The sequence below is a fragment of the Pseudophryne corroboree genome, chromosome 1 (assembly GCF_028390025.1).
Source record: "Pseudophryne corroboree isolate aPseCor3 chromosome 1, aPseCor3.hap2, whole genome shotgun sequence".
In the NCBI taxonomy this organism is placed as follows: domain Eukaryota; kingdom Metazoa; phylum Chordata; class Amphibia; order Anura; family Myobatrachidae; genus Pseudophryne; species Pseudophryne corroboree.
The window spans coordinates 39,271,516-39,299,442 of NC_086444.1; the positions used below are offsets into that span (position 1 = coordinate 39,271,516).

Consider the following 27,927-nt stretch of genomic DNA (forward strand, 5'->3'; position numbering starts at 1 on the left):
TGTCTCTCTCTGGTCTAATCCCCGCCTCCTCCTGTCTCTCTCTGGTCTAATCTCCCCCTCCTCCCGTCCCTCTCTAGTCTAATCCCCGCCTCCTCCTGTCTCTCTCTGGTCTAATCCTCCCCTCCTCCAGTCCCATGCAGCGGAGAGGCTGGCGGCTCAGGGCAGGGGCACTTTCACGAGCAGACTCCCTCCACAGACATTTAAAGAGCCCGTAGGAGCAATGACCCCATAGTCCGGCAACAGGAGGACAGAATTATAGAGGTGAGAGAGCCTGGTGCTGCCTTTTACAGGTCGTGTGTGTGTCAGCAGTGCCGGCGCTAGCCGCTCAGCAAGGTCTGCAAAGCAGGGAGGCATCTGGCACTAAAGGCGCTCTCCCTGCTCTGCTACCGTACCTTGCTGATGCGCAGTGTTGGTGCCAGCTGCCGCAGCCTTCACCTGTCACACCGTGTGACCAGCAGAAGCGGTGCCGGCAGCATGAACACAGGATCCTCGGTCTCCTCCTGTGTCAGAGCCCTCCCCCTTCCCTGTCCGTCTTGCTTCTCCCCGCTGCACATGTCAAGCTGGGAGGCAGCAGCATCGTCCCCACCTCCTCTCTTCCCTCCCCTCTCACAGCAGTCTTCAGCACCGCCCCTCCCCTGAGTCCCCTCTCATCAATGCTGGATTCAAGACCAGGTAGGGAGAAAGGGCATACTAGTGTGTGTGTAAAGTGGTATGTTACTGTGTACTGGGGTAGGTGGTGGTGGTGGTGGTGGGGGGGGGGGGGGGGGTGGGGGAGGGGAAGGGTGACACTGGTATGTTACTGTGTACTGGGGTGGGGACTGGTATGTTACTGTGTACTGGGGTGGGGACTGGTATGTTACTGTGTGGTGGGGGGGACACTGGTATGTTACTGTGTACTGGGGTGGGGGGACACTGGTATGTTACTGTGTGCTGGTGGGGAGATAAAGTGAAATATAACTGTGTACTGGGGGGCTGGTATGTTACTGTGTGCTGGGGTGGGGGGGGGACACTGGTATGTTACTGTGTGCTGGTGGGGAGATAAAGTGAAATATAACTGTACTGGGGGGCTGGTATGTTACTGTGTGCTGGGGTGGGGGGGGGACACTGGTATGTTACTGTGTGCTGGGGTGGGGGGACACTGGTATGTTACTGTGTGCTGGTGGGGAGATAAAGTGAAATATAACTGTGTACTGGGGGGCTGGTATGTTACTGTGTGCTGGGGTGGGGGGGGGACACTGGTATGTTACTGTGTGCTGGTGGGGAGATAAAGTGAAATATAACTGTGTACTGGGGGGCTGGTATGTTACTGTGTGCTGGGGTGGGGGGGGAGATAAAGTGAAATATAACTGTACTGGGGGGCTGGTATGTTACTGTGTGCTGGGGTGGGGGGGGGAAGATAAAGTGAAATGTTACTGTATACTGGGGTCGGGGGAGGATATACTGGTATGTTACTGTGTGCTGGGGTGGGGGGGAGATAAAGTGAAATATTACTGTGTACTGGGGTCGGGGGGGACTGGTATGTTACTGTGTACTGGGGGGGGGGGGCTGGTATGTTACTGTGTGCTGGTGGGGAGATAAAGTGAAATATAACTGTGTACTGGGGGGCTGGTATGTTACTGTGTGCTGGGGTGGGGGGGAGATAAAGTGAAATATAACTGTGTACTGGGGGGCTGGTATGTTACTGTGTTCTGGGGTGGGGGGGGGGAAGATAAAGTGAAATATAACTGTGTACTGGGGGGCTGGTATGTTACTGTGTGCTGGGGTGGGGGGGAGATAAAGTGAAATATAACTGTGTACTGGGGGGCTGGTATGTTACTGTGTGCTGGGGTGGGGGGGAAGATAAAGTGAAATATAACTGTGTACTGGGGGGCTGGTATGTTACTGTGTTCTGGGGTGTGGGGAAGATAAAGTGAAATGTTACTGTATACTGGGGTCGGGGGAGGATATACTGGTATGTTACTGTGTGCTGGGGTGGGGGGGAGATAAAGTGAAATATTACTGTGTACTGGGGTCGGGGGGGGACTGGTATGTTACTGTGTACTGGGGGGGGGGCTGGTATGTTACTGTGTGCTGGTGGGGAGATAAAGTGAAATATAACTGTACTGGGGGGCTGGTATGTTACTGTGTGCTGGGGTGGGGGGGAAGATAGTGAAATATAACTGTGTACTGGGGGGCTGGTATGTTACTGTGTGCTGGGGTGGGGGGGGAGATAAAGTGAAATATAACTGTGTACTGGGGGGCTGGTATGTTACTGTGTTCTGGGGTGGGGGGAAGATAAAGTGAAATGTTACTGTATACTGGGGTCGGGGGAGGATATACTGGTATGTTACTGTGTGCTGGGGTGGGGGGGAGATAAAGTGAAATATTACTGTGTACTGGGGTCGGGGGGGACTGGTATGTTACTGTGTACTGGGGGGGGGGGGCTGGTATGTTATTGTGTACTGGGGTCGGGGGGGATATACTGGTATGTTACTGTGTGACTGTGTGCTGGGGGGGCTGGTATGTTACTGTGTACTGGGGTCGGAGAGGGATATACTGGTATGTTACTGTGTGCTGGGGTGGGGGGAGATAAAGTGAAATATTACTGTGTACTGGGGGGGCTGGTATGTTATTGTGTACTGGGGTCGGGGGGGATATACTGGTATGTTACTGTGTACTGGGGGGGCTGGTATGTTACTGTGTACTGGGGTCAGGGGGGATATACTGGTATGTTACTGTGTACTGGGGGGGGCTGGTATGTTACTGTGTGCTGGGGTGGGGGGGAGATAAAGTGAAATGTTACTGTGTACTGGGGTGGGGGGGGGAGAACTGGTATGTTACTGTGTGCTGGGGGGACTGGTATGTTACTATGTGCTGGGGTCGGGGGGGAGAAAAAGTAAAATATTACTGTGTAATGGGGTGGGGGGGGGGAGAACTGGTATGTTACTGTGTGCTGGGGTGGGGGGGAGATACAGTGAAATATTACTGTATACTGGGGATGGGGAGGTTGGGTCTGGTATGTTACTGTGTGCTAGGGTAGGGGGGATAAACTGAAATATTACTGTGTACAGGGGTCGGGGGGGGGATAAACTGGTATGTTACTGTGTGCTGGGGTGGGGGGTATAAAGTGGAATATTACTATGCACTGGGGTTGGGGGGATAAACTGGTATGTTACTGTGTGCTGGGTTGGGGGGATAAAGTGGAATATTAGTGTGTGCTGGGGTGGGGGGTGGATAAAGTGTCATATAATGGATGGTGGTGATAGTGTAGTGTGTGCGGGGAGTGGGCTGCAGGGTAGCTGTGGTGTAGCGTGTGGGGAGGGGGGATTAATTGCTTAATTAGTCATTGTGGCGAGGTAGATGAAAAAAAAATCTCTTATAAGCCATGTCTCGCACAGCCTTATCAGGGCTAATTGAATAGCCCCCCGGAGACACAATTACCCGCGATCAATGACCGTGGGTAATAGAATACCTCCATATGTTGTGTAAAGGTCACTAGGAGTGACAGATTTTACTTATGGACTACAGGGCTGCATCCCCCCAGTAAAATCTGTCACCCGCAGGGACTGCCTAGCAGTGGCAGTGACTTACTGTACCATAGGAAGTGTTTCTCTTCATGCAGAGCCGGCCTTAGGCATAAGCAAACTAGGCAAATGCCTAGGGCATTTGGTATGCTTAGGGGCACCAGCAGCTTCTGCGGATTAAAATGATATGCGGAATGCCTATATTCTGTGTGTGACTGCGGCTGTATCTGCATACGAAATGCTACATTGCAGTGTATTCCTGGAAATCACTGTAATGTAGCATTTCGTATGCAGATACAGTCGCAGTTGCACACAGAATATAGGCATGCTGCATATCATTTTAATCAGCAGCAGCTGCTTGTGAGTCCTAGTCACATAGTAATGCAAATAAAATGCATTTTCATAAACAAAAGGTGCCAAACGTTAGCCGAGCTGTCAGCTGACTCATGCCAGACATCTCCTGCAGAACTAGCGGCGGTGCTAGGGGGCACCTGCCAAAATCTTGCCTAGGGCATCATATTGGTTAGGGCCGGCTCTGTCTTCATGGTACTGTAAGTCCGGACTTGTAATGTTTCAATTTTTGTTAAATGCAGTTTCTCCACTGCCTGCCACCTGCTGCCTCTCCACAGCCGTCACCTCTCTCTCCTGTCACCCACTCACTCTCATCCTCTCCCCGTCACCTCTCTCTCCAGTCACTCTCTCCGTCACAACCCTTCCCCATCACCTCTCTCTCCTATCACCCTCTCCCTGTCATCCAACCCTCTCCTTGTCACCTCTATCTCCTGCCACCCTCTCCCTGTCATCCAACCCTCTTAACGTCACCTCTCTTTCCTGTCACTCTCTCCCAGTCATCCAACCCTCTCTCCTGTCACCCTCTCCCTGTCACCCACCCCTCTCTGCATCACCTCTCTCTCCTGTCGAACTATCCCTGTCACCCACTGATTCTCACCCTTTCCCCATCACCTCTCTCTCCTGTCACCCACTGACGCTCACCCTCTCCCCATCATTCTCTTTTGTCACCCTCTGCTTGTCACCATCTCATCGTCACCTTCCAGTTCTCACTGTTGCCCATTGCCTCTCCCTAGCTTCACTCTGTGCCCGTCTCCCACTATCTCTCACTGTAGCTACCCTCTCCCTGTCACCCACTGACATTCCTGTTACCCACTTACTCTCACCCTCTACCCGTCACCCTTTCTCTCCTGCTATCCTCTCTCTCACACACCCGTGATCCATACGATCGTATGGTGTGTGCACTCCCACTAACTGGATGCAGCTAGTCGCAAGCGCAATGTGGCTGCTTGTGGGTAGGAGGCCGCAAAATTTAGAGTTTGCAGGTGGGCGCTGAACACCCTAGCACCGGCCCTGTGTGTCAGGCTGCTGTGCGTGTGTGTGTTTGTTTGTGTGTGTGTCAGGCCACTGTGCATATGTCCATGTGCATGTCAGGCTGCCGTGTGTATATGTCAGCTGCTGTGTGTGTGGGTGTCAGGCCAATGTGTTTATGTGTGTGTATGTCAACTGCTGTGTGTGTGTGTGTGTGTGTGTGTGTGTGTGTGTGTGTGTGTGTGTGTGTGTGTCAGGTGACTGTGCATATATATGTGTGTGTGTGTGTGTGTGGGTGTCAGGCCAATATGTTTATGTGTGTGTGTATGTAAACTGCTGTGTGTGTGTGTGGGTGTCAGGTGACTGTGCATATATGTGTGTGTGTGTGTGTGTGTGTGTGTGTGTGTGTGTGTGTGTGTGTGTGTGTCAGGCTGCTGTGCGTGTGTGTGTGTGTGTGTGTGTGTGTGTGTGTGTGTGTGTGTGTGTGTGTGTGTGTGTGTGTGTCAGCTGCTGTACTATGTGTGGTGTTACTGCCATTAGTAGGAGATAGAAAAACATTTACTTTGAGCTCTAACAATAATCTACTGTAAACCTGTGTAAACGTACCACTAAAACATTGGGGATTTTGTCATATTTTGATCAAAACATATAAGGTTGCAGCCCACGTCAGGGGACCCCTACATTCTTCTAGTCCCTAATCTAACATATACTGTATGCCCAGCACACCATTACATTGCAGTTACATGTACTCCCAGCTACAGAGGGGAACATCTATACAGAGCTGGCGTGTGAGCCGCACCCAACTAGGCCTGTCATAGCCTTAATTGTAAGATGCCGTGCTATAACAGAAAATAAATATGCCCGCACTCGGTGTTACCCATATTGTACATGGTACCAGCTGTGTGGCACTATTCATGCCATATATTTATATAAAAGAGAAAGACATTTGCTGTCAGCTCTAACAATAATATACTGCAAATCTGTGTGTAGCAAATAAAATGGGGTTTTATCATGTTTTGATCAAAACATTTAAGCTTGCAGCCCACGTCAAGGGACCCCAATATTCTGCAAGTCCCTCACCTGGTCTATATGCATTTAGGCAGCAGGTGGTGCTTCTACCGGGAGCAGGAGGCAGCTGGTGGTGCTACTGCCGGGATGAGCAGGCAGCAGATGGTGCTTCTACCGGGAGCAGGAGGCAGCTGGTGGTGCTGCTGCCGGGATGAGGAGGCAGCTGGTGGTGCTTGTGCCAGGAGGAGGAGGCAGCTGGTGGTGCTTGTGCCTTGAGGAGGAGGCAGCTGGTGGTGCTACTGCCTAGAGGAGGATACACCAGCTGGTAGTTTGCCTTGCGCAGGTCATTGTTGTCCACATGTCACTGGTAAAGGAGAATCCTGTGAACAGGCGCTCATCCTCTGAAGATATTGCAGATTCTGTAGGTGAGAGCAGGTCATCCAACGGTATAGCTTCAGCCATTGTCTCTGGGGTAGGATACATGGTAAATGGGGGAGTTATCCTGCCGGCCTCTAGTTGCTTCCAGTTTATGGACTTGAAGAATGGATGACATTTGATGTTACTACAGAGTTTCTGCCTTTCCTCTGGGTCTTTGCATAAGAGTCTTTCAAGGATGTCCCTAATCTCTGGATGGAGATTGCTCGGATAGCGTGGAGCATCTTGCCTAATAGACAGCATAACCTCGTCAGAATCATCGCCAGCATGAAAGGGGTATACTCCGGTAGCCATTTCAAATAATACTACCCCGAATGAAAAGAGGTCTACCGTGGTGTTATATGGGATGTTAGAGGTAATCTCTGGGGCCATGTAATACAGAGTCCCAGTTTGTCCTGAGATTTTCTTATCACCATGGACATTCATCACAGAGAGGCCAAAATCTGCGATTTTGACATGGCCAGCTGCATCCAGAAGTATATTGTCTGTCTTAATGTCCCTGTGGACAATGCCTCTTGTGTGCAGGAACTGCAGCCCACAGAGTATTTCTGCTGCAAAAAATCTGATGGTAGGAACATCAAATGGGCCTCTGCGCTGTATTAATTGGAAGAGGTTTCCCCCACTCAGGTACTCCATTACAAAGAATATATGGCCCGGTGTGTGGAACGCTGCATATGTGTGCGGGAAGAATGCACTCTCCCCAGTTATTTTCAGCACCTCTTTCTCTACACACATGGAGTATTTCTTAATGCTCTTCACTTCTTGACTCTTTTCTATTACTTTCACTGCCAGACGCTGTTTGCTGATGGAATGGGAAGCTAGGAACACCTTCCCAAAGCCGCCCTCTCCAAGCATTCTGTGGAAGGTCAAACTGTCTAGAAGGTGAGACGCAGCTGTAGTTTCTGGGGTGCTGGCTACGGATATCCCACTTGCATCTGCCGATCTCCTCCTTTTGTTGCCAGTTTCCTCACTTATGTGAGTTCTCTTTATGCCCCTCCGTCCTGATGCCTGGGGTATGATGGGCATGCTGGGTCCCTCGCCTGGACTATCATGATGTTCCTCCTCTTTCTTTTTCTTACACGTTCCACTGTCCCCTGTCCTGTCTGAGGGTCTTTTAGAGGCCATTCTCTTAAGCATGACCTCAGTTCTGCCACTGCTGGTCTTTCTCATCTTCCTCATAGTTGGGGACTCATCTGATGACTCTCTTGTTCTCTTCTTTTGAAGAGTCTTTGATGCTATCTCAGTTGACTGGTTCTCCTCACGCACCTGGATGTCTCCTGCCAATTCAATTTTGGAAACATCGCCTCTCTCCTCACATATATCCTCCTCCTTCTTCCTCTTGCTAGGAGCCGCTAGCTCCTTTATAGCAGACCCGTTGTTATTTGGTCGCTTTCTCTTTTTTGGATCCATATTGTAGAAACAATATAAACAAATTTGCCAAGGGCAAAGAAAAGCAGCTTCACACTGGAATAGGTGAAGATACACTAATGGAAATTATGTTCATGAGCCACTGAGCCAGCAGCCAGTGACATCACAAAGCTTGGTGACATCACAAAGCAGCATTGTGACATCATCAGCAGCTGCTGTAGGTCCAGTGTCACTGCCTGCTACCTGCTGTCCCTATAATATAACCAGGTTTTATGTAAGAAAAGTCCCTGACACACTTGGTGCTCTAGGATGAGAATTTTGGGGGCAATTTTTGTGTTTCTTTTTCCCTAGTAGAGTCAGGTGATAGTAAATACTAAGGAAAAACTTCCGCACACATCTTATTACTTTCCTATATTTGTTATTGAACCAAATAAGGTCTGCAGACTTATTTTTACACAGATTAATAAATTATAATTATTATCAGTTAATTATAAAGCATCAATATATTCTGTTGCCCTTCACAATGGGAACAAACAGTATATAATATGTAGGAATAATATGTTTTTAGGTTGGGAGTGCCAAGATATAATTTCATTTTTGCTCCTGTAAATAGCTGGATGTCACCTCAGGGGCAGATGGACTTACCTGCCGCACCACCTACCTGACAGAGAGAGATTATAAGGTCACGGTGATGCCCTTATGTTAAGGCTGAATAGAATAAAATGGAATTATTCCATAGGGAATTCCTGAGAGGGGTCATGGTGTTTGAGGGGCTGCAACTAAAGTTATTGGACGTACTGAGATGAAATCCGGCATGAATGTGGAGACCCGTCACTTGGTGCGGCATGCCAAATTTGAGGGCACATAAATACAAAATGAGTCATTGGGAACCATCTAAAGATGACAATGACAGCGTTTTCCTTCCACTTCCTCTTTGGTCAAACTGACCCTTTCCTGCTGCAGTCTATGAGGGATATTTGGGAAGGTATAACTCAGGGTAGAGGATGAATTATGACTTGGGGGGAAATTTACTAACGCTTCTAAAACAGAAAATTGGTGAGGTTGCCCATAGCAACCAATCAGATGCTGTCTATAATTTTTCTAAAAGGCAATAGAGAAATGATAGCATCTGATTGGTTGTCTCGAGCAGAGCCGGATTATGAGAGGGGCGACATCGGCGGCCATCCTGGGGCTCCCACACATTAAGGGCCCCCAAGACCCCTGCTTTCTAAATTGAAACAGTCTCCCGCAGCCGCCGAGGAGCTATACAGCACACGCCGGCAGCGGCCGCTGAGGAGCTCTAATTTCAGCACATGCCGGCGGCTCAATCAGTGTCTCGGGGATTTCCCTTCGCTATCCCGCGAGACACTGACTGAGTCGCCGGCGTGTGCTGCTGTTACCGGCCAGGCTGAGGCGCGTCCATGGAGATGATAAAGCTAAATATTTATCTTATATAAAACCCTTTATGAGGTCTAAGAACACTGGCCCTCATTCCGAGTTGATCGGTCGCAAGGCGAATTTAGCAGAGTTACACACGCTAAGCCGCCGCCTACTGGGAGTGAATCTTAGCTTCTTAAAATTGCGACCGATGTATTCGCAATAATGCGATTACTAACTACTTAGCAGTTTCAGAGTAGCTCCAGACTTACTCTGCCTGTGCGATCATTTCAGTGCTTGTCGTTCCTGGTTGACGTCACAAACACACCCAGCGTTCGCCCAGGCACTCCCACCGTTTCTCCGGCCACTCCTGCGTTTTTTCCGGAAACGGTAGCGTTTTCAGCCACACGCCCCTGAAACGCCGTGTTTCCGCCCAGTAACACCCATTTCCTGTCAATCACATTACGATCGCCGGAGCGAAGAAAAAGCCGTGAGTAAAAATACTTTCTTCATAGTAAAGTTACTTGGCGCAGTCGCAGTGCGAACATTGCGCATGCGTACTAAGCGGATTTTCACTGCGATGCGATGAAAAAGAACGAGCGAACAACTCGGAATGAGGGCCACTGTACGCTATTTACGTATGAAGTACCGTAAGGGTACGCTCGTTGCGTAACAATCGCTTTGCCGTGGTCGAGACGCTCAAGCGTCACGTTCGCTCACGGCCAAGAGATCACAGGCAGGCACGCTATTGGCTGCTGACTAACGTAATGGTTCACTATAGCGTAACGGGCGCTGTATCGGGAGCGGGCTGCTCGAGCGATACAGACGCTCACGAGAATACGCTGTTGGTATCGGGCACACTTATAGGTGAGCGACTACCGTAATGCTACGTTATCAGCGTAGCGGACGCTCGAGACCACGAGGAGATCACGAGCGGCGCAGACGCTCACAATGTTAAACCTTTATATCTAAACCATAAACAATGAAATATGCTGTAAAACCTTAGTGTAGAGATAGGGTGTAGATGCAACACAGTGTAACCTTGTTAACTTAAAAGCTGTTTGAGCGTCACCGACGCTCTGAGAATACTTAACACTATAAGAAATACACAGATACTGTGCTTAGGGTCCAACGTCTAATATATATATTATGAATGCTATACTTGCAAAAGAATTAATACAATACAAGTCATACACTACAATATAACATAGACTACCTAACCAGATAACTACACAGGAAATATAATACAATTACTATTTAAAGAAAAATAAGAGAGAAAGAGGAGAAGAGAGAGAGAGAGAGAGATTGGCCCACAATAACAAGAAGATCAATATAGTTGCGGAGAAACACTTACGCACAAGGGGAAACGATCGCATGCGCCTCTGGACATCCAGCTCCCGATTTTCAGCAATGATAACCGTTGAAGAGTGAGAGCTGGATGTGATCGGCCTGTCTATTTATGCCCCACACACAATGCAATTCAATGGTCCCTACAATCTCATTGTTCATTGGACACAGGAATTCCTCCTCGCATTATAACAAAAGGTCATAGGTTGATTCATACAGGTGGGCCGTGACTATTTCCAACAGCTCAGGTGGGAGGGAAACTGGGTTTCCCGCCGCATGGATAAGTAAGTGCAAATACAGTAAATGTTCATAAACTTCTTATGTCCATAACTATTCGCACGAGCGATTAATCCGCTTCAAACCAACACCGGAATATTGCTAATTAAATACTCTTCCGATGGGTACTAAACACCACTGTATTACTCCTGTCTGACCCTTCGTATCAAACAAAGAGGGATTTCTCTGTTCACGAACATTCTATATTAACCAAACTTTCAGAATCTATCAAAGGGACCATGATCTACAAAATACATTATATAGTGAAAATATGTAACGATTGAGTCGCACGCTACGATCACATAAACTCTACCGTAAATACGCATACCGTGCGCCTGCGGGTGCCCGCGACTGTGAGTATGCGCACGTACGGGAGAGCGTACGCATGCGCAGCACGGACCTGTGTGAGGTGCAAATATGGTAGTGTGCATAGAGATATTTTTCTGACTTTGACAGTCCACCCTTTGGCAGTCAACAATAACTGCCACCTTCTAAAACATTTCAAAAAGAGAAAAATATATGTCAGGGGTTAATACATTTACATGGTTGGGTAGGGGAGGAGAGGAGAAGGTAGGAAAAGGGTATGACCTAGTGAGATAGCAGAAGCATGTGTGTATGAATCCGTGCTTGGGGGTCATGTATCATCGTGCCGTACGTGTTTTAAATCAAGCTTCGAGGTATTGCGAAGTATACATTCGAATTCCTTCTTATCCCGTGGTACGGGTCTGTGGATGGGCTGTCAAACTTTACCGAGCTCTTTTCGGCTTTGGTTGTAACAAAATGGGGGAGCACATTTTAGTTGATGATACATGAATGGGGGAGATATGTGATTGCTGATATCTGTGCCTATATTCCCTATCGACTATGTGTGTCATTACCTGAGGGTTGTAGAAATGAAGAAAAGACATAATTACGGTAAATGCGGTGGTATTCTATGTCAGGTAAATGTACATTCGTCGATTGAGGTCTTGTTTGGTGTCTGTTGAATGCAGTCTTCTTTGTGCTTTTGCCCATAAGGTGCGAGCAAAAGCTGTCAATGTCCATAGATTTACAAAAGTGTTGGGCTAGCGTAATTTTAAAATTTCTAGGGAAACTGGGGATCCATGGCATAGTTCATCAAAAATCTGTGTATCAGGTTGTCAAAACTTCTTCTTTAATCCATCTGTTGTCTGTATATCGGCTCATGAAATTCCTCGTCCAAGTGGGTCTTTTTACCTTGGAGAAAACGGAAAAACAGGTGAAAGAAACGGACCGTAGAAATCGCATTTTCATCACATCATTGTTTCTTTTTCATCCACTAGGGGTCACTGGAGTACTCTTGGGATATGGACGGCTTCCACCGGAAGAAGGCACTGAATAAATTAATTTTTGAGACTACTCCTCCCCTCCATATCCTGCAGCACTTCAGTGTTTTTTCTGTGCTCGACACAGTTAGAAGGCATAGTGGAGCTCATCCACAAAGTATTGGAATTTTTTTCTAAGTTTTTTTTTTTTCTTCAATTTCCACGTCCTTTCCCCCCTTCTAACAGGCGTGGGTCAGGGACAGTGGAAGCGGCTGAGTAGCCGTGAGTGTCGGACCTCTCTGTAAAGAGCTCCCTCACTCCACTTGCAGGCTGCCTGCAGGAAAGCTGGACGGAGCTTGGATGAAGGCCCCGTCATAGACTTTTGTCACGGTCCAGGTATGTTGGGTTGGGGCGGTCAGCGCTTGCTGCCGCTCCACTGTTGGGGGGGTACTCACCGCTGCCCGGAGCACGTGTACATGGGCCGCTTCACGGTCCATGCGGCGCGCTCTCACTCTCCGGCTCCCAGCATCCTAAAAGACCGCTGCTCCCTGCGCAGCAGCAGCGCTGCTTGGCTACACAGACACGCCGTTATGCTGTGTGTGGCGGGCGGGAGCACGTGTGCATGGGCCGCTCCACGGCTCCATGCAGCACGCTCTCTGCTTCCGCCATCCGCCCGCAGCAGCCGAGGAGTTCCGTTGTCCGGGGTCTACAGTCAGGCCGCTCACACGGCCCTTTGCAAAACTTCCACAGGCCCAGACCCGGTGCTGTACACGGAGGTCGTGGGAGTGGGGGGGGGGGAGACTTTAACAGTATTTGGCAGTGCAAGAAATGCTTAATATGTTTAAATGTTCTCCTGTCTGTTCCAGGTTTCCTATTTTTACATCTCGGCTAAGAGTGGTACTAGAGGAATTTTGGGGTCAGTTTTCGTATTTCTGGCAGGCACTGCACTTGCCTAGATATATACCAGGAACTTTGGTGTTATTACTGAGTCGTGCAGTCTGTCTGTGTGGAGTTTGTATTGTCTGTCTTCATAATGAGTAAGACACCAGCAAAATCTAAGAAACATTTGTCATGTCATGTCTGTAAGAGTGTGTTGCCTGATGGATCCACCACATGTACAGCATGTGTTGTTAATACAGCCATAAATACGATTTCCATTCCAGAAGTAAAGGCATCTCAGGACCCGCCATGGGCTTTACTTGCAGATGTATTAGTTGGTTTACAATCAGAACTGGCCGCCTCTCGTGAAGAAAGAGAGGCGGCAAGATCTGAGTTTAAGATGAGACCATTTGAGTTACCTGGGGAGTCTCAAACTGGTCATAAGTCCACCTTGAGTGGAAAAGATAAGTTTCCTTTTCCTACTAATTTTCCTGTCTCTGGGATACTAGACCTCACTGAACAGGAGTACGAGGAGGGCGAAATAGAACAACAGTCAGAAGGTGACGACTTTGACAGCCCAGGTATTGACAATCTCATCAGAGCAGTTCGTCAGTCGCTGGAGTTTACGGAAACTGAGGAGCCACTGACGAATGATGAGGTAGTCTTTACTAAACGACAGAGATCTCCGATGTGTTTCCCTATCTCGGAATCTCTTAATAAAATGTTACTGGAGTCACGGAAAAATCCGGACAAACGGTTTTCTATTCCTCGTAGATTTAAATCGAGTTACCCGTTTCCAGAGGCTAAGGTCCATGTACACAGCAACTGGAGTGCTGTTAAGACCTGGGTTGGTTGGCATTTGGGTTACTAAAGCTTTAATGGTATGGATAAAAGAGCTCAAGTCGGCTCTGCAAGATGATCATCTTATACTTCTCGCGGATCAAATCTGGGAAGCTGCTGAATATCTATGTACAGCTTCTACTGACGTCTGTCAGCTTACTTCTCGCCTGTCCTCATCGCTAGTCACAGTACGACGAGCACTTTGGCTGCGTTCGTGGCAGGCGGAGACGGAGGTTAAAAAAGGTATAGAGGCATTGCCTTATGATGGCGAGAAACTTTTTGGTCCTGAATTGGACAAATGGATTTCTGAGGCTACTGGAGGGAAGTCTGTTTTTCTTCCATCGCCTACAACTATACCTAAACGGAAATATTCTGGTCCGGCGTTCAAATCCTTTAGAACTCAGCCCTTTCGTGGGCAGGGAGGAGCAGTCACGCCGGGCAGAAGAGGTCGGGGACGTAGTGCCCGACAATCCAATGCACGTCGTCAAGACACCAAGACCACTAACAAACCAGTGGCATGACGGGCTCCCAGCCCATCTCGGATCTCCAATTGTGGGAGCACGCCTTCAGAGCTTTCAGGGGGCGTGGCTGCAGACGTCCACAGATGGGTGGATCCGCAATTTAGTATTAGAGGGTTACAAAATAGAGTTCGATTATCTTCCGACAGGAAGATTTTTCACGACAGGACTGCCTGTGTCGGACGACAAGAAAGCAGTTCTGCAGGTTGCCATTCAGTCTCTGCTGAATGCTGCAGTGATAATTCCGGTCCCTGTGCAGGAACAGGGGCAGGGTTATTATTCCAGTCTGTTTCTGGTACCAAAACCAGATGGCTCAGTCAGGCCAATATTGAACCTAAAAGGTCTCAATCATTACGTCACTTACCACAGATTCAAGATGGAATCTCTCAGGTCAGTAATTGCAGGGTTAGAGCCACAGGAATTCATGATTGCACTAGATCTCAAGGATGCGTATTTGCACATTCCGATTTGGCCACCTCACCAGAGTTTCTTAAGGTTTGCGATAAGACGAGACCATTACCAATTTCAGGCTCTACCGTTTGGCCTCTCATCAGCGCCTCGGGTATTCACCAAGGTAATGTCCGTGATGACAGCTCATCTCAGGTCCCTAGGGGTAATAATTGTTCCGTATTTAGACGATCTACTCATAAAGGCTCCGTCTCAACAATTGCTTCTCCAACATGCCTTACTAACGTACAATGTACTAGTTCAGCACGGTTGGATAGTCAGTTTAAAGAAATCACATCTAATTCCGTGTCAACGACTTCAATTCCTAGGGATGATTCTCGATACAGTAAAACAAAGGGTTTACCTGCCACAACAGAAAGTACAGGGCATTCGTCATCTGGTGCAATTAGTGCTCAAGCCACGCACAGTCTCAGTACATTTGTGCATTCGCCTTCTAGGCACAATGGTGGCGGCTTTCGAAGCACTTCAGTTCGGAAGATTTCACTCACGTCCGTTTCAACTGGAGGTGTTAGCACAGTGGTCGGGATCACATCTGCAGCTGCACCACAGGGTGAGGTTGTCACCACAAGTCAGGGTGTCTCTTCTCTGGTGGTTAAAAATACACAATCTATCTGCAGGGAGACGATTCGGCGTCGCGAATTGGATAATTCTGACAACAGACGCAAGTCTCAGAGGTTGGGGAGCTGTAGTTCAGAGTTATCGGCTCCAGGGCCTCTGGGCGGATCACGAAAGATCGCTATCCATAAATGTTCTGGAACTCAGGGCGATTTACAATGCTCTAAGACAAGCGGTGTACATGTTTCGTTTTCAGACTGTTCAGGTGCAGTCAGACAACGCGACGGCAGTCGCATATATAAACAAACAAGGAGGAACGAGAAGCCGCATGGCTATGCGGGAAGTAGCTCGGATCCTCAGATGGGCCGAATATCACCAGGTGATATTATCGGCAGTGTTCATTCCTGGAGTGGACAACTGGGAGGCAGATTTTCTCAGTCGTCGGGATTTTCATCCAGGAGAGTGGGCATTGAATCCAGAAGTATTTCAGATGTTGATCCAGAAGTGGGGTTACCCTCAGGTGGATCTAATGGCATCCCGCCACAATCATCAGGTGTCAAGATATGTGTCCAGAACAAGAGATCCAGGGGCAGTGGCGGTGGATGCTCTCACAGCCACGTGGCCATACAGCCTTGTGTATCTGTTTCCACCGTTTCCGCTGCTCCCGTTGGTGCTAAAACGGATCAAGAGAGGGTTCGTCACAGTCATTCTAATAGCGCCTCATTGGCCTCGGAGGGCTTGGTTCTCGGATCTCCTCGGGTTACTCGCAGACGATCCGTGGCCACTCCCACTACGTCCGGACCTGTTACAACAGGGTCCGTTCCTTTACCCCGATTTAGCGCGGCTGCGTTTGACGGGGTGGCTGTTGAAAAGGCCATCTTAAGGAAAGAGGGCATTCCTGAGTCTGTTATACCAACCATGGTACGAGCTAGGAAGCCGGTTACGGCAGCTCATTATTATAGAATTTGGCGTACTTATATAGGTTGGTGTGAAGCTCGGAAATTTCCGACATCGTCTTTTAAATTATCCCGTCTTTTGTTATTTTTACAAATGGGGTTAGATGGAGGACTACGTCTTTCCACATTAAAGGTGCAGGTATCTGCGTTGTCAATTTATTTTCAAAGGAAATTGGCCTCGTTGCAGTCAATACATACGTTTCTACAGGGTGTAAAGAGGATACAGCCTCCTTTCATTCCACCTACAGCACCATGGGACTTGAATCTGGTTTTAGATTTCTTACAGTCCGATTACTTTGAACCCTTACAACAAGTGGATATTAAATTTCTCACTTGGAAAACGATTTTTCTTTTAGCCTTAGCTTCGGCTAAGCGTGTTTCAGATTTGGGTGCCTTGTCATGCAAGTCACCGTATTTAATTTTTCATGATGACAGAGCGGAACTTCGGACGAATCCCGCTTTTCTACCAAAGGTAGTGTCGTCTTTTCACATCAATCAACCAATAGTAGTTCCTGTGTTAACAGGAGACTCTGGAACGTTGGATGTGGTTCGCGCATTGCGTATCTATGTTTCCCGAACGTCTACTGTGCGTAAGACAGATACGTTGTTTGTTCTCTATGACGCAGCTAAGAGGGGTTGGCCAGCCTCTAAGCAGACCTTATCCAGATGGATCAAACTGACTATACGTCAGGCTTACCTTTATGCTAAGTTACAGCCACCTACTTCAGTAACAGCTCATTCCACACGTTCTGTGGGGACGTCATGGGCAGCGAGTCGTGGGGCTTCTACGACACAGCTTTGCCGTGCGGCTACTTTGTCGTCAGTGCACACGTTTGTGCGCTTTTACAAGTTTGATACGTTCGCGGCAGCAGCATCTAGCTTTGGCCGTTTAGTGTTACAGGTGCCAAACAGCTCTCCCGCCACGGAGGAGACTTTGGTACATCCCAAGAGTACTCCAGTGACCCCTAGTGGATGAAAAAGAAAATAGGATTTTGGTACCTACCAGGTAAATCCTTTTCTTTGAATCCATAGGGGGCACTGGACGCCCACCCAGAGCAGTTTACCTGTTTTAGGAGTCCAGTGGTTCTTAGGGTAACACACTTTCACGACTGGTTTAAATTTAACAAGGGTTAATCAGTTATGGTGTCAACTGTTTAGTTGTCTGTTACGTTGTGTCAACTTTATTGTTGTCTGTGAGACTATATGTAATTCTCCTTTTGTCAATCTCTCTATCGATCCTGTTCGGCTCAGTAAAAAACACTGAAGTGCTGCAGGATATGGAGGGGAGGAGTAGTCTCAAAAATTAATTTATTCAGTGCCTTCTTCCGGTGGAAGCCGTCCATATCCCAAGAGTACTCCAGTGCCCCCTATGGATTCAAAGAAAAGGATTTACCTGGTAGGTACCAAAATCCTATTTTCTACATTTGGGTCATAAATCAAGTCCATTGGAATTACAGTTTCCTCACTCCTTAAACTCATTACCCTAGTACGACGATTGCACTTCATTAAAGCCTGACCGCATCTAAATATCAAGCCAATCGTTATGATAACACCTAAGATACATAGGAGAAACTTCCCAACATCCATTATGACTCCTTGAGCCCAGTCTCCTAAACCAGAGAACCAATTTCGCGGGTTCAACCATGACACCCAACCAGTCAGCTCATTACCTACAGCAGCAAGAGTGAGATTGTGTCTCCTGCGAAATTCCCACTTCAGTTGGAGAATATCGTCCATCTTTTGGTCTATGACCTCGACCGGGTCCTCGGTGCTATTCGTAATATATGTGCAACATTTCACGCCGTATTGTGTTGCTAGTGTGACACAATATCCGCCTGTCACTGCTGTGAGGTAATTAAGAACCATTCTATGCTGTACCAGTTCTGTTTTATAAGCTTGAAGTTCTCTTCCAGTATACCTAAACGTGTCATCATACATTTCAGTGATATTATCTAACAAATTGGCGAGCGCAGATATGTATTTATAATTCAACACTCCTCTGGCAGTGCGAGTGATGTCTAACGCGATTAGAAACTGAATCCCGGTGGATTCATGGATCATGTCAGAGGCCGGATGCTCTGTTCTTTCTATCAGGTGCCGTTTAACTATGTGCTCGTAATGGGTGTGAGTATAAGGAGTTTGGGCAACGCGGTGTATGTCTTTCATTTTGTCATGTGATACAGTCATCACTTCAGGCAGTACTTTTCCAATATAACACAATCCTTCAGAGTTTGGGGCAAGCCACTTATACGCCTTTCTCCCGCATATTAAATATGCATCATCGGGGAGAACATATGGGACGGAGTAGGACATGACCATATTACACACCTTCCATGTGAAATCTCCTAACCCTAATTCTTCCATCTGCTTAGTACACGTATCAGGTTGTACGATATGTGCACAGTATCCTGGTGATACCTCTCCAACTCTCGTAATCCTATTTCCTAAGGTATACCTATACCGGAAAGATTTTCCTCTACTGGCTATGTGGCGTATAAGCTCTGTATCTGTAGGCATTCTATCTGCTCTATGCGAAAAGGTCATGGTTTGATTACTCCATGACACTTCCCAATTTCCCGGCTTTCGGGGATTGGAGATGTTAAAACATAATAGGGACCTATCCACATGGTATTGGTGGAGCTTCAAACTAGGAGGGCTGGAGATATTAAATCTCCTGTCCACCGGTCTCCCACCACTTAACTCAAGTACCTCCCCTAACGTTAAAGGAAATGGTACTAGCCCTGATTTGCTATGACCTTGAGGTACTTGAGAGCATACCCAACAATCTGTTTTTTTTAACACACTACCCACTAAGGAGTGATAGTCACTCAATGGATGCCGGTCCATATGGATATTAAAACTGGATTGGCATTTCTTTATGCACCCATCCTCAATGACATTGTTACAGAGCCGACAGATACAGTTTTCTTCAGCTAACAATCCTTCACAATTCCTTCTATGGTCAATGCTATCGGATCGTTTTCTGATACTCGCCTTTACTTGTTGGTTAAGTTGTTCTTGGAAAACTACGCCTCCATCTCTGTCATCAGAACCCATTCCAGAACCTCTCTCGACCTCCATGATACTCTCGCCGGAACAGACTGCTCTGGTCAACATCATGGTCAACAGGAAAATCCGGATCACAGTCTCTTGGGGCAAGTCCATCTTGTAGGAGGAAACGGAGAAGAATGAGAAGGGGGAAAAAAATAATTTGAGGGAGAGGGGATGGGAAGTTGGAGAAAAACAATAAAAGGGAACAGGGGATCGGCAACTGCTTTTGGTCTTGTGATTTTCAATGCTCAGGTGCCGCCTCAATCCTCCTGGAACAGACACTCCAGTGATACAACCTCTACCGTCTGTTCCTTATCACGGGACCTCTCTGGATCAGCAACCTTCTTACAGTGGGACGAATGAACCCAAGTCTCTCTCTCAGCAACCTTCAATGCTGTAGTGCTAGTCAATAAGACCTGGTATGGTCCTTCCCATCTGTCAATAAGGCAACCTGAGCGTAGAAAATTCCGTATCATTACATAATCCCCAGGTTCAATGTCATGACAATTACTATCTGGTAAATCAGGAATCACTAACTTCAGATTATCATTTTGATTCCTTAACTGTTTACTCATGTTAATCAAGTATTTTACAGTCACTTCATTGTTACACTTCAAATCATCCTGAGGGTTAATCATAACATGCGGTTGTCGACCAAACAAGATTTCAAAGGGAGACAGATTAAGAGGGGACCTGGGAGTGGTTCTGATGCTGTATAGTACAATGGGTAAAGCTTCTGGCCATGTCAATCCTGTCTCTGCCATCACTTTACTCAGTTTATTTTTAATAGTGCTGTTCACTCTTTCCACTTTCGCACTCGCCTGTGGACGGTATGGAGTGTGCAGCTTGCTATCAATTCCCATCAATTTACACATTCCTTGTAAGACATCACCTGTAAAATGGGTACCCCTATCACTTTCGATAATTCTAGGGATACCATATCTACATACAAATTCCTGCACAATTTTCTTAGCAGTAAACATAGCGGTATTTGTGGCCGCAGGAAATGCTTCGACCCAATTTGAAAAAACATCTATACAAACAAGTACATATTTCAAATTTCGACAAGGGGGTAATTGAATAAAGTCAATCTGTATTACCTGGAAAGGGCCGCCGGCAGGTGGGATATGAGATGGTTCTGTAGGTATTGCCTTTCCGATGTTCTTTCTCAAACAGGTAAGGCATGACATTGCTCTTTTACTCGCATGAGGTGAAAATCCTGGGGCACACCAATATGCTCTTACCAACTTGCACATCCCTTCCTTGCCCAGATGAGTCAGCCCGTGAGCTGCCTCAGCTAAACATGGAAGGTATGCTCTGGGGGCCACTGGTTTACCGTGTCCATCCATCCAGAGTCCTGAGGACTCCTGGCCATATCCTTTTGCCTTCCAGACTGCCTTTTCCTGTGTGGAACACAAATTTTGCATCTCACACAACTTCTGTGTGTTGATGGTATTAAATACCATCAGTTGTGTGGTGTCTGTCTGTCTGGGGGTACCGGCTGCTAACTTAGCAGCTTCGTCTGCTCGGCTGTTACCAAGTGATACTGGGTCTTGGCTATATGTGTGTGCTTTACATTTGATAACAGCCACTCTGTCGGGTTCCTGTATCGCTGTTAGAAGCCTTTTTATGTGAGCTGCATGCGCTACCGGTGTACCAGCTGCCGTCATGAAATTTCTGAGGCGCCATAGGGCTCCGAAATCATGGACTACCCCGAATGCGTATCTAGAATCGGTGTAGATATTGGTTGATTTGCACTTAGCCAATTCACATGCTCTGGTTAGGGCGACCAGTTCAGCAACCTGGGCTGAGTGAGGTGGGCCTAGCGGTTCCGCTTCTATGGTGCCTTGGTCATCTACGACTGCGTATCCAGTACACAAGTCTCCCGAGTCTGACTGTCTATGACAACTACCGTCCGTGTAGAACGTAAGTTCTACATCTTCCAGTGGGTTGTCACTGATGTCAGGCCTTGCGGTAAAATTTTGGGTCAAATATTCCATACAATCATGTGTGTCTTCCTTTGTATTAAATCCTCCTTCCCCACCACTCTCATCCTCCACCCTTTGTGCCTGTCCAGGCACACCTGGGAGATATGTTGCAGGATTTAATGCACTGCATCTCCTTATGGTGATGTTTACGGGGGCCATTAGTGCCAATTCCCATCTTGTAAACCGCGCTGATGAGACATGTCTGGTTTGGGCAGAATTTAACAAGGCTGACACTGCATGTGGTGTATGAATTGTGAGGTTGTGACCTAGCACGACGTCTTCGCTTTTCGTTACTAGCAATGCTATCGCAGCAACGCTTCGCAAGCATGTGGGGAGGGATCGCGCTACCGTATCTAGCTGAGCGCTGTAATATGCTACTGGCCTGCTGGCATCACCGTGCTTTTGGGTTAGTACGCCTGCCGCGCAACCAGCACTTTCTGTTCTGTATAGTTCAAAGGGTTTCCCATAGTCTGGCATACCTAATGCTGGTGCCTGCGTTAGGCACTGTTTAAGTCTCTCAAATGCTGTCTCAGACTCGTCTGTATGCGAAATCCGATCAGGTTTTTTGAGGAGACCATCTCCTGCAAGGGTAACGCTAACATGGAAAACCCTGGGATCCAATTACGGCAATACCCACACATTCCTAAAAATGTTCTGATCTGTTGCTGGGTTTGTGGCAGAGTCATGTCTCTAATTGCTTGAATTCTATCAGCGGTCAGGTGTCTCAGTCCTTGTGTTAGACAGTGTCCCAAATATTTTACCTTAGTTTGGCATAATTGCAACTTGTCTTTGGAAACCTTGTGTCCTGTGTCTGAAAGATGAAACAGGAGCTGTTTCGTATCCTTCAGGGATGCTTCCAATGAATCAGAACACAGTAGTAGATCATCCACGTACTGTATTAATACTGATCCACTCACTGGTTGGAAAGACTGTGTCACAACTGAGGGCCTGAGCTGACGGGAGGCAGCCTCAGTTGTAGGGGCTGAGATGTACCGGAACCTGGGAGGTTGTATCAGACCCCTGGACATGTAAGTAACATGAATAATAACTGCCCGAAGGCGTGACCACGACAACTTAGATAAAAGTCAATGATGTTTATTATGACAACTCCGCATCACAGCAGAAATAAAAGAAAACGTAAAAGTCAGCAAAGAATAAATACAGTTCCTGAGTACTACAGCATGGCAGGAGCCACAGAGCACTGGTAGTGTGAGATAGTTCTTATGATCTTCTAGATGGAAAGTCCTTACCAGGCCCGGCTGTAGCAATGGAGATAACCCAGGATTGTACCAGCTGGTGTTCCAGGAAGAGCTGGGTTGCTGAAGGTAAAACAGCTGCTGTGGATACTGGCTGGAACCAGACTGTTGTTAGCACGGAGTGGATACTGGCTGGAACCAGTTAAATAATAAATGAACTTTGGGAGCGATGAAATGTGAACTGAAATGTAGAACTTGAGAGCGGAGAAATAATAATTCCGGTGGAGAGTGGTAAAGTGTAGAAAGGACACCGGCCCTTTAAGGGAAGCTGTATTCTGCTGGAAGCTGAGGCTGGAAGCAGGTAGTGTTGTAGCTGGAAACAGATGAATCCACATTGGATTGGAGAGTCAGGCTACACCGCAGGTGGAATGCTGGTGCGGGTCTCTATGGTGGAAGTCTTGAGACAGGAGCTGGAACCTGGAAGACAATCATAGAAGAGAGACAAACAGGAACTAGGTTTGACAACCAAAGCACTGACATCTTCCTTGCTCAGGCACAGCTTACTTATACCTGCAGCAAGGAAGGGGTTGGCTAGGCAATTATGCAAATCAACAATACAAACAGCAGATTGGTGGAAATGATCAGATGACAGAATCCAAGATGGCTGCGCCCATGCAGACACTTGGAGGGAAGTTTGGTTTGTAATCCATGTGGTCTGGGAAACAGTAATGGCGGCGCCGGCCACCGGAGACAGGAGACGCCAGGCTGATAGATGCACATTTAACCACGCGGGCACAGCGGAGGCCGCGGCTGATGAAAACACCACTCTGACACTCTGCATGTGGAAACTCAGGAACAGCGGAATCTGGTCCTGGAACGCTGAGCCCGCCTTAGGAGGCATCTGAAGGGTAAGTAATGGCGTCCAGATACCCGGATCGTGACAGCACCCCCCCCTTTAGGAGTGGCCCCAGGACACTTCTTAGGCTTTAAAGGAAACTTTGCGTGGAAATTTCGGACCAAGGCAGGAGCATGGACGTCAGAGGCATTGGTCCAAGAGCGTTCTTCAGGACCATAGCCCTTCCAGTCAATGAGATACTGAAGTTGACCGTAACGGTGACGTGAGTCCAGGATCTTGGCCACTTCATACTCAACGCCTCGTTGAGTTTGGACTTTCGGAGTTGGTGGAAGTGAGGAATGAAACCGATTCAAGATTAGCGGTTTCAACAGGGAAACATGGAATGTCCTGGGTATTTTTAAGAAGGGAGGTAACTGGAGTCTGTAAGCAACAGGATTGATGACTTGATCAATTTTAAAAGGACCGATGTAGCGAGGTGCAAATTTCATACTGGGAACTCTTAACCTCAAATTCTTTGTGGATAACCATACCCGATCACCCACCTTGAGAGCAGGAACTGCTCGACGCTTCTTATCCGCAAACTTCTTGTACCTGAACGATGCCTTGAGCAGAGCTGATCGTACGCTCTTCCAGATATTGGCAAACTGATGCAAGGTGATATCCACTGCGGGAACAGAAGTTGCTGGAAGCGGTTGGAACTCAGGGACTTTAGGGTGGAATCCAAAGTTGGTGAAGAATGGTGTTGAAGAAGATGAAGAATGATACTGGTTGTTATGACAGAACTCGGCCCAGGGAAGTAATTGAACCCAGTCATCTTGAGAGGAGGACACATAGATGCGGAGGAAGGCCTCCAAGTCCTGATTCACCCTCTCAGTTTGACCATTGGTCTGAGGATGGTAAGCCGTGGAAAACTTTAACTTGACTTGGAGGACTTGACATAAACTTCGCCAGAATTTGGCTGTGAATTGAACTCCTCGATCTGAGATAATTTCTTCTGGAAGACCGTGGAGTCGGAAGATCTCTTGTATGAATACTTGAGCCAACTTGGAAGCTGACGGAAGACCGGTGAGAGGAATGAAGTGTGCCATCTTGGTGAACCGGTCAACTACCACCCAGATGGTATTGAACTTGTTGCACATGGGCAAATCTGTAATAAAATCCATCGACAAATGGGTCCATGGTCGACGGGGAACAGATAGTGGAACCAGTTGCCCCGCAGGCGACTGGCGGGATACTTTATGTTGAGCACACTTTGGGCAAGATGCAATAAACTCCAAAACGTCCTTTTTCAGAGTTGGCCACCAATAGGACCTAGAGATAAACTCCAGGGTTTTTTGGATACCTGTATGTCCGGCAAAACGGGAAGCATGGGCCCAATGCATGAGCTTCTTCCTTAGTGTCGGCTTCACAAAACTTTTCCCTGATGGGGGCGTAGAGTCCATCCCTACCGTGGAGAATGCCAACGGATTTATAATAGGATGCTTGTGTGAAGACTCTGACTCATTTTCTTGCTCCCATGAGCGGGAAAGGGCATCGGCCTTGCGATTCTGAGAGCCCGGACAGAACTGGAGTTTAAAGTCGAACCTGGAAAAGAAAAGTGCCCATCTGGCCTGACGAGGGTTGAGACATTGTGCGCCTTTTAGATATAGAAGGTTCTTGTGGTCTGTAAGGATGGTGATTGAATGAGAAGCTCCCTCCAACAGATATCTCCACTCCTCTAGAGCGAGCTTGATGGCTAGCAACTCCTGGTCGCCAATGGCATAGTTGCGCTCCGCTGGGGAGAACTTCCGTGAGAAGAAACTGCAAGGATGTAAATGACCATCTTTAGCCCTCTGAGATAACACCGCTCCTACTCCAACGGAGGAGGCATCCACCTCTAAGATGAAAGGAGAGTCGACGTCAGGCTGTTTCAGGACAGGTGCAGAGATGAACCTCTGTTTTAAAAGATGAAAAGCTTGCATGGCTTCTTCAGACCACTTGGACGGGTTAGCACCCTTCTTGGTGAAAGCAGTAATAGGCGCCACAATGGTGGAAAAGTCTCGTATAAACTTTCGGTAATAATTGGCGAACCCTAAGAACCTCTGGACCCCTTTGAGGGTTAAGGGTACTGGCCAATTCTGGATTGCTTGTAGTTTTTCAGGATCCATCTCTAGTCCGGAACCGGACACAATGTACCCTAGAAACGGAATGGACTTGACTTCAAAGACGCATTTCTCTAATTTGCAGTAGAGACGATTGACACGGAGACGGGACAGAACCTCCTTTACCCAGAAACGATGTTCCTCTAAATTGTTGGCAAAAATGAGGATATCATCTAGATAGACCACGACATGACGGTATAGAATGTCTCTGAAGATCTCATTGACGAAATGCTGGAAGACAGCTGGAGCATTGCTCAATCCGAAGGGCATGACGAGGTACTCATAATGTCCGTCACGGGTGTTAAATGCGGTCTTCCACTCGTCACCCTCACGGATCCGGATGAGATTGTATGCACCTCTCAGGTCCAGCTTTGTAAAGATGGTAGCTCCGCTAACTCTGTCAAAGAGCTCAGTAATCAGGGGTAAAGGATAACGGTTCTTGATGGTAATGTCGTTCAAACCTCTGTAGTCGATGCACGGCCGCAGACCACCATCTTTCTTCTTTACAAAAAAGAAGCCTGCGCCGGCTGGAGAAGAAGAAGGTCGAATGAACCCCTTTGCTAGGTTCTCTTTTATGTATTCCTCCATAGAATGCGTCTCGGGGAGAGACAACGGATAAGTTCGGCCTCGAGGTGGAACCTTCCCTGGAACGAGATCAATCGGGCAGTCCCATTCTCTATGAGGGGGAAGGATATCAGCAGAAGCTTTACTGAACACATCCGTGAAATCTTGATATGGAGGAGGTGGAACATCAGACGACCTGGGGGAGGAGGAACAGACAGGCAACACTTTAAACAAACATGTCTTAGTACAGGAGGAACCCCATGCCAGGATTTGCGTAGTCGTCCAATCAATTGTAGGATTGTGAAGACGGAGCCATGGAAGGCCCAGGACCACAGGATGTGTGGCTCTTGGAATCACTAAAAGTGAAATAAGTTCGGAATGAAGAACTCCCACTCTCAGACGAACTGGTAGAGTCCTTAGAGAAATAACTGTATCAAAAATTTTACTGCCATCCACAGCAGTTAAGGAAAAGGACGAAGGAAGTCTCTCGGTGGGTAGGGACCACCGTTTAACATAGGCTTCGGTAATGAAGTTCCCAGCTGCTCCGGAATCCAGGAGGGCAATGACGTTCTGATAACGTTGAGCAACTTGAAGCGAGACTGGGAGGTTACAATCTTGAGGAGATGGAGAGGAGATCATTACTCCTAGCCGACCCTCTCCTTGGCGAGCTAGGATTTGGAGTTTCCCGGACGTTTGGGACAGGCATTAATGGTGTGAGACGGAGCTGCACAGTACAAACAGAGAAACTCGGAGAGACGTCTTCGGCGCTCAGCAGGAGTTAAACGGGAACGGCCAATTTGCATGGGTTCATCTTTAGTTGGTGACAGTTGGCGAGGAGGAGGAGCAGAAGATTTTGGAGCAGATGATCTTCCACGCTCAGTTGCTCTCTCTCTGAAACGTAAGTCAACTTTCGTACAAAGTGAGATTAACTCATCTAACTTGGAGGGTAAGTCTCTGGTAGCTAACTCATCTTTAATACGCTCGGATAAACCATGCCAGAATGCAGCATACAGGGCCTCGTCGTTCCATGCCAGTTCGGATGCCAGGATCTGGAACTGTATAAGATATTGTCCTACAGTACGTGATCCCTGGCGTAAACGGAGAATCTCAGACGAAGCTGAAGTTACCCGGCCTGGCTCGTCGAAGATGCGCCTGAATGTTGACACGAATGCAGTGTAAGAAGATAGCAGGGTGTCGGACCTCTCCCATAACGGTGATGCCCAATCGAGGGCTGAGCCACTGAGAAGAGAAATAATGTAGGCAATTTTTGTACGGTCACTGGGGAAATTGCCAGGTTGTAGCTCAAACTGAATCTCACACTGGTTGAGAAATCCCCTGCAGAATCTTGGAGATCCGTCAAATTTTGCTGGCGTTGGAAGATGAAGACGTGGAGCAGGAATGGGTAAGGTGGGTGGGGTTATAGCTGGAGTCACTGTGGTTGACGCACCAGACGCGCCTGATCCACGGAGAGTGGTCTGAATCCCATCCAGCCGAGTAGAGAGATCCTGGAGACAGCGGATGATGTGGCCCTGTGCAGCCTCCTGATGTTCTAGTCGGGCTGCCAGTTCTTGCATCGGCCTGGCCGCTTGATCCTGGCCTCCGGCTGGATTCATTAGGTCAGTGCTTACTGTCACAACTGAGGGCCTGAGCTGACGGGAGGCAGCCTCAGTTGTAGGGGCTGAGATGTACCGGAACCTGGGAGGTTGTATCAGACCCCTGGACATGTAAGTAACATGAATAATAACTGCCCGAAGGCGTGACCACGACAACTTAGATAAAAGTCAATGATGTTTATTATGACAACTCCGCATCACAGCAGAAATAAAAGAAAACGTAAAAGTCAGCAAAGAATAAATACAGTTCCTGAGTACTACAGCATGGCAGGAGCCACAGAGCACTGGTAGTGTGAGATAGTTCTTATGATCTTCTAGATGGAAAGTCCTTACCAGGCCCGGCTGTAGCAATGGAGATAACCCAGGATTGTACCAGCTGGTGTTC

At 47.8% G+C, this 27,927-nt stretch overlaps 1 protein-coding gene and 1 long non-coding RNA gene across 2 annotated transcripts in view; one reads left to right on the forward strand and one right to left on the reverse strand.

The window, feature by feature from the left end:
- Window positions 1–585: 585 nt before the first annotated feature.
- The window catches only part of LOC134884752 (uncharacterized), a 70,954-nt gene continuing 43,612 nt past the window's right edge, over window positions 586–27,927 (forward strand). The window contains exon 1 of the long non-coding RNA XR_010169391.1: window positions 586–672. This is a non-coding gene — a long non-coding RNA (uncharacterized LOC134884752). The remainder of the gene's footprint in view (window positions 673–27,927) is intronic.
- Window positions 5,896–7,771, reverse strand: LOC135070015 (protein kinase C delta type-like). Its single transcript, XM_063964771.1, has one exon. It carries the CDS (start codon window positions 7,674–7,676, stop codon window positions 6,135–6,137), a length of 1,542 nt encoding a protein of 513 aa, XP_063820841.1. The 5' UTR covers window positions 7,677–7,771; the 3' UTR covers window positions 5,896–6,134.

What these genes read in the sequence shown, in the direction of transcription:
- LOC135070015 (XM_063964771.1), bottom strand. Translation starts at nt 7,676, where the DNA reads ATGGATCCAAAAAAGAGAAAGCGACCAAATAACAACGGGTCTGCTATA.